General features: G+C 30.9%; 1 protein-coding gene across 1 annotated transcript; it reads left to right on the top strand.

The window, feature by feature from the left end:
* The first annotated feature begins 8649 nt into the window (after positions 1-8649).
* Positions 8650-9917, top strand: LOC112508942. The gene is made up of 2 exons (XM_025113806.1): positions 8650-9557; positions 9659-9917. The coding sequence occupies exons 1-2, from the start codon at positions 8650-8652 to the stop codon at positions 9915-9917; spliced, it is 1167 nt and encodes a 388-aa protein (XP_024969574.1).
* Positions 9918-14200: the final 4283 nt, after the last annotated feature.

The raw sequence follows: 14200 nt of genomic DNA, 5'->3' as shown, positions 1-14200 counted from the left end.
ACTCATTTCGAAGGTATTAACGAGACGATTATAATGGTGTAACTTGTTAAAATAAAAATGTATTTTTTAAACATGTTTTAATTGATATACGATTATGTATGTTAATTTGATAAATGTTTAAAATGAAATATTTAAAAGTAAAGGACGTAAAGTAAATTAATTAATTAATTATAGGGGTATAAAGTATAAATTTAAAATTATAATTTTAAAAAATGTGAGAGGATGAGTGTATGTGAGGAGGTGAGTGTATGTGAGGAGAGGAGGGGTGAAAAAGTAAAAAAGTGACTTAAAAGGTATTTTGGTCATTTAAAATTTTATGACTTTTGCTAAATTTGCTTAATAAGATAATATAGATATATATATATATATATATATATACATATATCGGGCTGGGTCGGGCCGGTGATCACCATCCCCCGTTAAAATCCCCGAATTTGTCCCCGATTCCTGCCCCGTCCCCGATAAGATGTCTTTGAACCCGGCCCGAAAGTTTCGGTTTTCACCATCGGTTTCGGTTTTTTTTGCCATCCCTAAAGAAATTTAAGCTATTAAATCCCTAAACATTTTTTGAACTTATCTGTTATAGAACGAAAAAAGATATACTATTTCTCTTTCCATGTATCAACAAATCAGTAGTAAAATATAACGAACCAATAAAACAAAAGAATACCATCATTTTAATTAACCGTTATTTATTTTTCAGATTCAAATGACAATCACAAGGTGTTTGTCATGTTATGATCATGTGATTGTCATTTTAATCCAAAAAATAAATAACTATTAGCTTTTTTTTTTACAATTATCATTTGAATCTGAAAAATAAAATTTGTATATAATAATTTCCGATTTATTGACATGTAATAAGTTGGATTGGGTTGTAAATTCAAAGATGGTTGAACGAGTTACATTTTTATGATTAAAAAACTGTTGTAATTATTTAAGATTGTTCAGATGACTTAAAACTGTCCGGTCCAACCCGACCCGACCCATGTGCATTTCTAACCATGAACAAAAGTGTAATTATATTCATAGTTTTCATTCAAACTTTACATTTTACATAATGACAGTATTTGTTGCTGATAAAACAATACATGTTTTTCTATCTACAATAAGTTATGGTCTTTGTTACAACAAACGTTTTATCCTTATATGGAATGTAACCGTTACAAAAGTATGAATATATATATATATATATATATATATTCACGTTTTTAGACGCTGTTAAATTCCATATAAGAACAAAATGTTTGTTATAATTCTCACAATTTCATCTCTTTATTAGAAATTAGACTTTCAATTTCATATGGTCATGGTTCTTATCACCTCTTTCATTTGTCTTTTTCTTCGTAATAAATAAAAAAACATATTATATAATTCAATTTAATATCTTTTTCATATTATATTAATTAATTTATAATTATTATAAAAATAATTAAATTATATTATATGCTTATAATATAGCATAAAAACCATAATTGAAATTATTAAAATGGTTACATTAATTTTTAAAAAAATTGTTTATAAAAAAAACTAACTTCAAAGCATTAATTGTATAATTCTCAAGCAATTGTATGGTATTGTGTGTGTAAATATATAACATTATAAAGATATAATATAAAAATATATAATCTATGTATAATATATATTTACTTTTTAATAGAAAAAAGACAAAAAAAAAAAGGATGTAAAAGGACCAAAATGCCCATGAGTTAACCGGGTAAACGGATTTTTGTTAACTTTGTTAGTGAGAGGGACCATGACCATAAGAAACTACTAGTTATTATATGCTCACGACACGTGTCACATATGGATATTGCCAACAAGTATGTAAATTTATAGGATCGCACACTAAAAATACATTTGCCTCTATTTCAAAAACCCAAATTAAATCATGGTGATTGTTAAAATGATTATTATTGGAGAATAGTTATGAAAATATGTGTTAAAGCGTAATTATGATAATTATTAAATATAATCTGTAAATAAATATAATTATACTAGTGGTGTACCCGCACGATGCAGCACAGGTGAATCACAATTTTGAAACATTAATTTAGTCTTGAATCATGAGTTTATGTGGTTATTTTACAAGTCAACTAATATATAAAGTTAAATGTTAATATGATGTATTAGCAAGATCGATTGAAAAAATAATTGCATACATGTTGAGTTTCTAAACCCATATAAAGTTGAAGAGTTGGGGTGGGGTACATGCATGATCTGAAACCCTTCTTGATATTGTTGCTTCAAATTTCAATTTACTTCAAGAGAAAAAAAATTTGAATTTGTTTTTAGGTTCAAAAATAGGAAACAAACAAATTGTCAAACAACTTTGGGAAGACCAAACATATCTTTTTTCATGTAAATATAACTTACTTAAATATGAAAATTTGACCAAACAAATGGTATGTTTTAAGCATTTGTACATTATGCATAATAGTTTGTACTTAAGAGATTTTTGAATCTCTTGTATAAATTAATAGTACTTTATGCTTTAAGACTTGTAATTAAGACTTCTGGTCTAAATACTTATTAATGTAATGTAGATTAAAGTTTAAGATAATTATATACAGATTACAAATAATTACGTAACCTTATTTAAGTTATAGTCCATCTATAACTTTAGTACATATAAATAAGGTGATAAGCTAAAGATCATCAGTGATTCAATCTTTTAGATTTTAGCTGTCAGAGAAAAACAAAAATTAAATCTGTTCTTTTCTGTTAAACAAATACAGATTTAGGGCTTTTGGGCTAGAACCCAGTGGAAGTCAAAAGCTTGTTTGTGTGTGGATCACCAATAGAGGAAACCTACTTTGGTTTCTAAGTGCTCCATCAAAATCCTCGTCAAATCTGAAAGGTACAACTCTGAACACCATATGATTTGTTCAGAATTTAATTAAATGCATCATTAAATTCGGCTTAGAGTAGAAAAGCTTTCTAAATTTGATTTAACGAAAAAAAATTCACTGTGTTTTAAGGTTACAAATTGTTTTGAAACCCAACAAAAATTGAATACTATATGAACCGTATACCGTACAGGAACAGTACTCTTAATTTTTGACATGCCATATGGACCAAAAGCGTAATTCACTTTAATAATTATGACCGTTTTACTTTTTTTTAGTTTACGAAATAAAACGTCGCATATTAAATCTAAAATAGTTAATTATACTTTACTTTTTTAAATTTTACTTAGAGGCTGTTTACCAAACGCTTACCAAGTCACGTTACCTCACCGGATGAATATGGTAAGGACTAATAATCTTACCCGGTAAGAATGAGACAAGGACCAAGAGTCTTACATGATAAGTGAGGGTGACGATAAGGGTTGTGCCTGATTGGGATCTTGGTTTTAAAGGTCAAAAGTACCTGGAGGTTTCAGGTTCAAATATTTAAGGATGAATAAAAATCCTCTTGTAGCCACGGATGTTCAAATATGATGACTCCGAATTACCCGCAAAGCAGATGACCGTCTTGAAATTAATCGACTCACATAGCAGGTTGGATATCAAGTTAGTAAAAAAAATATTTATTTCATTTTTGAGGTAAAATTGTAAATCTTTATTTGCAACAAACATTTGTTTCCTCTAAAAAAACATATTTTTTATGGCCATTAAATTGCTTTATTTAATTGCAACAAATATTTTGTCTTTTTGGAGAAACGTAACCGTAACAAAAATAAAATGTGAATTCACATTTTTTGTTGAGACAAAATATGTATTACAAATAAACAGGTATTTATAAAACATGAGTTGGTTTCACGTGAGATTAAGGGTTTTTCGTGAGACTTGTAAGATCAATTTATGTTTATTGATCAACTTTATAAGCTATGAGCTAATGGTCTAAAGTTGTACGGTGACAATTTTGTGATTATTGAGAAGTCTCGTGACAATTTTATGATTATGAATGTTCTGATTGTAGATCTAATCCAAGGGTTGAGAATTGATCTCACGGGCCCACGAGAAACCTTGGTCTCACATGATCCCAAGTCTATAGAACATATTATTATCTGTAAAATGTTTATATATAGACGTAATCAAATGAGAAATAATCGTGAGAACTTTTATCTTAATATGATTATTTTTCTAATCTAAGCTTAACATTTAAGGGCAAAATGCATAAAATAACAATCTACTTTCATAATTTTTTTTTATCATAGCATTGTATTTTCAGTTTTTTTTTATTACAACAATGTACTTTCAAACTATTTTATATTAGGACATTGTACTTTGAAAAATTTACCCATTATAGCATTGAGTAACCTTTTGATTTAAATTTACCCATTATACTAGGTTTCCATGCCACCTCATTATCCACGTAGGCTGTCCACATGTACTATAGTGATGTGACTTTCTTACTACATTATTGTACTTTTAAAATTATTTTATTATAGCATCTACTAGTTCTTATTAAACACTGTATTTTTAATTTTAATATTTTTTTACATGTTATTTAATAAATGTATTAAAAAATTTATAAATTATTCATTAATACCAATATCAATAAAACTAGTAGAACACAACTTATCTCGCTAATATTTTTAAAAAAAATATGTGTTTAAAAAAAAAGAAAATAAGAATTCTTATTTTTTTACCAAAATATATTATCTTTTAAAAAATATATTATATTTGTTCAAAAACTTTTTACTTGACGTATAAATATATTAAATTAATTAGTTTTTTTTTGAATTATTTATTAATATAACAATATTAAAAAATTATAGATAACAATTTATTTCGTTAATATTTTAAAGAGAACTTTAAAATATATGTATTTATTTGAACAAAATAAAATAGAAAAAGTTACATTTTTTACAAACAAAATATATCTCGAAAATAATGTTTCATATTTTATTTAATAAATATTTTACTCTAAGAATATTTAATCTGAATGCAACTTAATAAGAAAAAATAAAAAAAATTAAATGTTTTTTAGATAGTAGCAATGAAAAATGAAAATAACTAATAATAATTTGAAATATGTTTTTATTTTATTTTTAGTTAAGTCATCAAAATGATGTGTCATCCACATCACCTCATTAAAGCCACACAAGCAAAAAAGTCAAAGGGTTAATAGGTTTAAAAGGTAACAAGTTACCCATTGCTATTATGGGTAGATTTTTTAAAGTACAATACCTTAATAAAAAATAATTTGAAAGGTAATTGCTGTAATAAAGAAAAACAAAAGTAGAATGTTATAACAAGAAATTTTATGAAAATAGGTTGTTATTTCATGCATTTAACCCAACATTTAATGCATTGATGAATATATATTTGTTTCACAATGTACTTGTTTTATATGTAGTCTGTTTGTATGATGTACTTGTTAATCAATATTCTAAATTCATAATTGCTGATAAAAAATAATATGAAATAAGACATGATGCACTAGTTTTCAAAATTATCACAAGTTCATAGGTTTTCAAAAGATCTCCATGTATATGTGTGTGTATGTACATACACATACGCATACGCATACGCATACATGAAGTTTATTTTTAATGAATAAGGAATTAACTTTATATGTTAAATCAATATTCTAAAACTTAGTTTTAGATGAAAAAACGATATGAAATAATTAACACACGATGCACTAGTTTTTAAACTTATCACAATTCCATGAGTCCTCAAAAGAAGACCTCCATGTGTGCGTGTGTGTGTGTGTATATATAGACTTGGATTCATGTGAGAACAAGCTGTCTCTATAAGACCCGGGAGACTATTTCTTTACACTTGAAACTTTACAACAAAATATTGTGAAGATAACCTTCATAGTATTTTTGCTGTGAAGGTTCGAATTTTTTTAACTTCACAATGTTTTGTTATGAAGTTTTAAGTGTAAAAATATGGTCTCACGGATATCACTTGAACTGAACCTTATATATATATATATATATATATAGAGAGAGAGAGAGAGAGAGAGAGGTGGATTATTATGCAACCATTTATATTTGTACAACCAATACAACCCAATCTCAACCGTCCATTTAATTTGATAAGTATGTGATTTCATAATAGTTTTGATTGTTTCCTAATCATAATATCATAACTAAAAAACTCTAGTCATTTCCATAAATATTCAAATCATAATAAATGAATTCTCATCATTTCCATAAAAATTACAATTGACTGGGTTGCATTGGTTGTACAAATGGACATGGTTGTATTTGAAATATACCCTATATATATATATATAGAGAGAGAGAGAGAGACTTGAGATCATGTGAGACCAAAGGTTTTTCGTGAGACCCGTAAGACCAATTCTCAACCCTTGGATTATATCTATAATCTGAACATTCATAATCACAAAATTGCCACGAGATTTCTCAATAATCACAAACTTGTCACCGTGCAACTTTAGACCATTAGATCATTAGCTTATAAAGTTGATCAATGAACATCAATTGGTCTTACGGGTCTCACGAAAGACCCTTGGTCTCACGTTCATTGATCAACTTTATAAGCTAATAATCTAATGGTCTAAAATTGCACGGTGACAATTTTGTGATTATTGAGAAGTCTCGTGACAATTTTGATATTATTAATGTTCAGATTGTAGATCTAATCAAGAGTTGATAATTGGTCTTACGGGCCTCATGAAAAACCTTTGGTCTCTCTCTCTCTCTCTCTCTCTCTCTCTCTCTATATATATATATATGTGTGTGTGTGTGTGTGTGTGTTGGGGGGGGGGGGGGGTAAACCATATAAAAATTGTTCAAAAGGTAGAAATTGTGAAAATTAATTTTTTAATATGACATAATACATGATTTTACATCATACGTACTGCGGTGTAGTGTTGTGTCATTATGAAACTATACATGATCTAATACTTGCTTTGATATGATATACCATTGTTTCATATGTGAAATATCTATCATATGCAGCAAACACATGGTTTCATCTGTTTTATCAATCATTGTTTCGTGTACAAAACAAACATGATTTAATATGTTTGTAATGCATTGGTCATTCCATATGCGAAACAACAAAAAATTTCATTCTAATAAACAAACCCGTGTTTCACATGCTTCAAACGCAGTGATGTTTCACATATGAAACAACAAAGACATTTATTTACATTACATACATATTAAATCATATAGTTGTCCCGGCCCCCGCCTCCTTTGAGGAAGGGCGGGCCGGACACATGTTCAGGGCCCACAAAAGATAGGGTCCAAAAGTTTTTAGTATATAATATTAATTCAAAAAATTAGTAAATAAAAGAAACATAATCTTTTTGGTATTTAATATGACTCAAAAAGAATTCTGTATCATATTAACGAAACAGTATTAATCAGTTACATTGGAAAAGAAAACGTGTATAAAGTTAATTGGTCGTGTATTTTATGGTATTACCTATTGTTTTTTTTAAGTTACTTTTAACTAGTATCAAAATCTAAAACTACTTGCCTAGAAAACTTTGGTATATTCATTCTATTTTTATATTAGAATATAGTAGATTTCTTGTTATTAATTAAAAAAACTATATCTTTTTCTAAAAATTACCAACCATATGTGACGGTCCAACTTATATCCATATTTTACATTTCAAAACGACCTTTTCTGCATAAATTTTTGACTCCTTATTACTTAACATTGAGTACATGAATCTTAAGTACTTTCTCATTATTAAAACAAAAATAAGATCTCAAACTATAACCAACAACAGTTTTTTGATTCTAAGATTGATGGTTCTGTAAAAGTATCTTTTGACCATAACAACTTAAAACGATGATGAAAAACATGAAGTGTAATGGAAACTTAATTAATTTATATTGATTTACATAAAATATTACTCCAAAGAATCTCCAAATCTACATGTACATATTCATGATTTTCTATGTTCCCTAAATTGCGATCTTTATTTACAAATAAAAACTTTAATTTATTTTATGAAATGTAACGACAACAATTAATGAATATATATATATATATATATATAATATTTTATTATATTATATATATATATATATATATTATATTATATTACACCAAAAGAGATTTTTATTTCGTGAGACATATTTTAGGGATTTTCAGGATTTAAATACATTTCGGAAATTTCGAGAATGTTTTAAGATTAGATTTATGATACTTTTTGTTACAATTTTTCTAGAAAAATGCCTTAAAAAATATTTAATGATAATATGATATGCTAAAATTATACAAGTATATTAAGGGCGTGTTTGGGATTCTTTATTTGAAGCAAAAATAAGTCTTTATCAACTTATTATAAGTTAGAATGATTTAACTTTTTCAAAAAAAAAAAATTTATTACCAGTTTGACACCGATATAAGTTGTTTATTCAAATACTCAAAAGTGCCTATTACCGGTGACACACTGGAATAAACCAATAAGTTATTTTTATAAACAATCCCAGACATCCTTCGTGATTAGATTAAGAAAGGAGTTTCATAATTTTTATAAAATGAAAAAAAAAAAAAAATTCTATGTAAAAGGGTAATTTAGTCTTTCAACATCATCATCTTCACTAATCTTATCTTCCTCACTCAAATCCGTATATATATATATATAAATATATGTGTATATATATATATATATATACATATGCTACATGTGTGTCTGAAATCATTTCACACTGAACAAAAACACACACACACACACCCAATTAAGTCGATACCCAAATCAATGAATCAAGCTCCTCCCATGGATGATATCTTTGCTTCACCCAAACAACCTTCGCTTTTTCCGATGATCATTTCTCGTCCGTCAATATCCAAGGATGATTACCATCTGTTTTACAAGCACGAACGTAGATTATTCACTCTCTTGCTTCTAGTTCTTCATCGAGACGTCTTTCAGTCGACGCTAGTCATGGGTTTTCTCATATGGCTAGAAAGAGAAGGGTACACCTCAAAGAATCTTGTTGAAATGATCATCAATTCTTTGGCCCCAGAGGTGATCGATCAGCTTGCTGATGAGGTTGTCGTATGCCTTAAATTCTTGCAGAAGATACCCAACAACGCCATGTTTGATGGAAGCACCGACATAAGGCTGCTTCAGAATTTGCTTGATCGAAAAGATATAAACCTGCAAGAGCTTCGTCGCAACCAAGACCCGATTTTCAGTGAGGTGTCTGTCATCACCAAGGATATTTCCGCCAAGGCGTTTGACGACATTTTGGACGGGTTCACGAGCAGGAATCGTGGGCCTTTGGTGATGCGATCTCCCGGGCGTGCTACCGTTAGTGACCTCCGGAACGTGCGCGGTGTTGCCCCTATTCCTTCATACAATATCCGTCCTTATGTTCGAGTTCATCAAAATCCAGCAGTTGCAGCTGGTTCAAGCCGAGATGCACGAGTTATGCAAAATTATGTTATGATGCATCAACAAATGGTTCGTGTTGCAGGCCCTACAAATCGTCGTGGTGTGGTCACTCCGGTGATGGATTTGGTTCCGGTTTATGCCACCGGCCATGGTCCATATGTCCTCAAAGAGCCAGACGAAGAGGTGCCACCAGAAGAACGGACCATCTTCCTCACATTTTCCAAAGGATACCCAATTTCTGAAAATGAAGTTAGACACTACTTCACTAGGTATATACATACATATGTATATATATATATATCTATATCATCAATTGATCAAGAAGCAAGATACATGTTAACTTGATCGATCTTTGTGTTGATTTGATTAGGCTATTTGGGGATTTCATCGAATCCATTCATATGCACGACGCCGGACCAGAGAATCAATCACTCTACGCTCGAATTGTGGCTCGTTCTCTGTCTATGGCAAGAGGTGTAATTGAGAGAGATGGTGTTGATGGGAAGTCTAAATACAACATTAACGGGAAGCATGTTTGGGCACGAAGATTTGTAAAGAGAACACCATCTAGGAACACTAATGACACTATTGCACCATTGCAACTTCACAAGATTAATCATCTAACATAAACATGTACTTCTTGTATATAATTCATATCCAATGAATACTAGATCGTCGTTTTGTTGTTTAGACTTATCTTCGTGTTCATTCGATTCGGCATATGACCATGAAGATCAAGTATTGGAACAAAAAGGTTACTTAGCCTTTTGGTATGTTGGCCTCAAGAAAGTTTTTGATTTAGGGTACCGCTCATCCGTACACGAATTGCTACACGAAATGACATTTCGTAGCATAAGGTATATTTAGTTACGCTACACGAAAAGCCATTAATTACGGGATGGATTCTATGTTTGTTTATGACGATTCGTGTGCTATTGCTCACACTCGTACTTCAATGGATTAAGATACCAATTGATCCACCTAGTTATAACCCTTTATGACGATTCGTGTGTTATTGCTCACGCTCGTACTTGAAGGGTTAAACTAGGTGGATCGATATTCAGTCATTGGCCATATTGGTATCTTAATCCATCGTTAATTATAGTAACACTAGATTATCACCTTGTTCTAACATGATGTAATAGTGATCCTCTAATATTAGAAGAAGGTGAAGGAAACCCTAATCAATGCACTATTCTACAGGATGGATTTAGTATATATCATGTGTTGATCATAAGGTATGTATATATATATATATATAGTATATATCGTGTCTACGTATGTAAAGAGTCTGTATAATGTTTGAGTCACGTATTGCATATTGAATAGTCGAATGGTGAATGGCTTCGGTTAGAGCAGCTTTTTGATAACCTAAAGGTTTGGTCCCGTCCCGTTTGGAGAATGACCGCTTATGGCACGGCTTAGACTGATAGCCCTGTACTTTGCCATGGGAATTTGGGCAAATGACAATGGAAGATCTAAATCTTGTTGAAGATACGGAAAACTTTTGCCATGATATCGTTATTCCTCATTATCGGATCAATATGCGAGTTCCGCAAATAGTCTCATTTATGGTAGAGAGATGATATCCATGAATGTTGTAAAAACTATATATTGCATGCAATTACGGATCTGTCTTCCCATGCACCGTTACTGTTTCACGATAGTAGAACCACGTTAAACGATTGTATTATTTTACGTTTTCATTGAGTTTAATTGTTGGATATCGATATTGGATTGCATTATTATATGGTTGGCATATTTGGGATCCATTTTATTCTGTATTCTTCTACTTTTGAGAATAGTATTTGATTGGGACTTGTATGTATTAATTTGTGGAAATTATCCCAACACAAGCTTCACAATGGACTGGCTTTATGCTCTCATGCATGGCTTCCTATATGGTCCCATGCATAAAATCTTAATCCAAGAAACAATAATCTAACAACTTATACTGATGTTAAATCGGTAATTTTAAGTTTTTAAAGAAGTTAAACCCTTCTGACTTATATTAAGTTGATAAATGCTTTTATAGAAAAGTATAAGTTATTTCAAATAAGCAATCCCAAACACCCCTTAATGTCTAAAGCAATTGTTTTATTTGGTGGTAAAAATGATATAAGAGGTTAGAGATGATTTGTTGTTTATCAAATCTTTATACTATTTGAATGCCAAAAATAAGGCAAATTATTACTAGTATATCATGTGTTATTTAATACCATTTTTCATCTAAAACTATGATTTAGAATATTGATTAATATTTACAGTTAATTTCTTGTGTATTGAAAAAGTAAACTTCTTGTGTTTATATATATATATATATATATATATATTACACTACAATTTTTATAGGAGAACATTAATCAGATAAAAGAACACGAAAACGATTGAATCGTTTGTGGTTTTACACTAAAATCACGTGTAAAATCATATGTGATTCATGCGACTTTGACTGCAACCTGATGTCATGGGCCAAGTCACCTATTCTCCTTCGCGTTGACTGTGTTCAATCTATTGAAGTGACCACTGATGTCTTACTAAGAACTCACAAAATAAATCACAAAGAATATACTTATAAAAATGAAGAACATAAAGTTTTTCTTTAAGTTACCAATAATTTTCACCATGGTTTAAATTGAATTCGAAGTTACCGAGCCAACTTACAATAGTGTGCTTGGGGCATTACAAATTGTATCAGAGTCGATCCTTGAACCATTGAGATGGTAACGCAATCCTCATCGAACACGATGAACTCTTTACAGGGGGTGTTTGTAACATCTTAGATGAATCATACATCGCCGACTACAAGAGGGATTCTTGAAGGTCTCACAATGAAGTCAAGAATTTAAATGAGGGAGTTTGTAAAAACCTGTTCCGTATGGATAAAAGATTAGATTTTTGAGTTCGTTGCAAGCTCAAAGGTGTGGCTACTAATCACTTCAACCATGATTTTAAGTTGATCTGTAGGTTATTAGGTCATCATGCTCATTTGGGCTTTGAGGCATTACAAATGGTATCATAATCGATCATTATACCATCTTAATGGTAGTGCAAACCTTATCAAGTACGATGAGTCATTGGGGGTGTTTTTAACATGTAAGGCAAATTAACATGTAAGGCAAATCCCATGTCACCGATTACAATGAGGATTTTAGGAAGCCTGGCAAGGACATAAAATCGGGCAGTTTGTAACAACCTGTTGGGTCATTGACCAACATCTTTCTAAATCAAAACGTGACACTGACTGCTATGCTATAAAGAAATAAGTTGTGTCTTCTCCACTATCAATTGCTTTTGGGGTAGTGGTAAGCACTTGGATCCTAAATGTGGTATCAGAGCAGGTCACGGGTTCGAATCTCATGGGGTGGATAATAATGCCAAAGACATGTTGTGCAACCATTGACTTCTAGCGAATATCTTGTCAGTGCTGGTAGATGGTAGGGGGGGATTGTTGGGTCATTGACCAACATCTTTCTAAATCGAAATGTGACACTGACTGCTACACTATAAAGAAATAAGTTGCGCCTTCTCCATCAACAATTGCTTTTGGCAAAGTGGTAGGCGCTTGGATCCTAACACAACCTGTCCCACATTGATGGATAACTAGATTTGTGAGTTACTTATCGGTTTAAAGTTGTGAGCTACAAATAACTTCAACCATAGTTTTAAGTAGATATCTGAGTTGTTGGGCTTTTCACTACTATGCTACATGACAAACTCAAAACGATTAAAATACTGAAGACAAATAAACTAAACAAATCTATCCATTATATCCGACAACTACCAATTACTTGTCTCTGGTATCCGACAAACTCACTTACCCATTTTTATCTAATATTCATACAACCATAAATAAAGCATGATGTTCAAATACCAGAGACATAAATAAAAATTAAGTACCCGAAGCAACCAAATATGAATAATAAACAACATTTAAAACATCAAATCGTGGATACATTCCATACCTAAAACAACACGATAACATGGATAAAATATCATATCCGAAACTCTTTCTGGTGACGGGGGGGGGGGGGAGACCCAATTTCATTCAACATGATGTAACACAAAAATAGGTTACAGATCTACGTTATATGAGCATCACTTATGGATTAACATTCATTAAGATCAACCACTCCAGGTCTATAGTTTAATGAAGCCCAACTACTCCAAGTCTATTGTTTTTGGAGTCACCAAGTTCAACCATACTATGTCTATACCTTGGGATCTCCAAAATCCTAGTTAAGCTCGTTCACAAGAAATTACATTATGTTGGTCAATGACCACATACCTGACTCAAAGAGCCCACACCATATTGCCAATGATGATCCAATGCCTATTTCACGTTATAATACGAGAATCTTCATCCCATTTAAACGACTCCTATTATGAACCCGTTGCATTACAATCTAAATTACATGACTCTAATTGAATGACCGACACACCTAAAACATGTAATTCTAAATACACATGCCATAATTGTATATCACTTTCAAAGCTCAACATGGAGCAATTTAAACAGGACAAATGTTCCCAAAACTCATTTGAGTAAAGTTAAACCAAGTAAACTCCATGACTCACTTGACTATTCAAATAAACTCGATATAAACTAATAAGTTACAAATACTCAACATTTAAGCAACTTATACACCAAAGGTTTGAAAATCATCAGTAATGGATCTTGAAGTACTATTTATGCATCTCCCTGACCAAATCCACCCAAAACCTAAAGGTTCCTTTGCAAGGTTCGTCCGCGGAGGATGAGTCAGGGCCTAAGATAAGTGTTGATCCTCTCTCTCATTGATTTGTTGATAATCCCTTTTTCCTTTCGATGTATTTATGTATCTGTAATTTCAGTTCCAGCGATCATACACTGAGCTTGTTCAGTGATCGCTGATGAACTTGTTTTGAAATT

This window comes from Cynara cardunculus (assembly GCF_001531365.2).
Source record: "Cynara cardunculus var. scolymus isolate 2C chromosome LG 3, CcrdV1, whole genome shotgun sequence".
NCBI lineage: Eukaryota > Viridiplantae > Streptophyta > Magnoliopsida > Asterales > Asteraceae > Cynara > Cynara cardunculus.
Note: the sequence above shows the minus strand (reverse complement) of the source record. Positions and strands in the feature narration are given on the sequence as shown.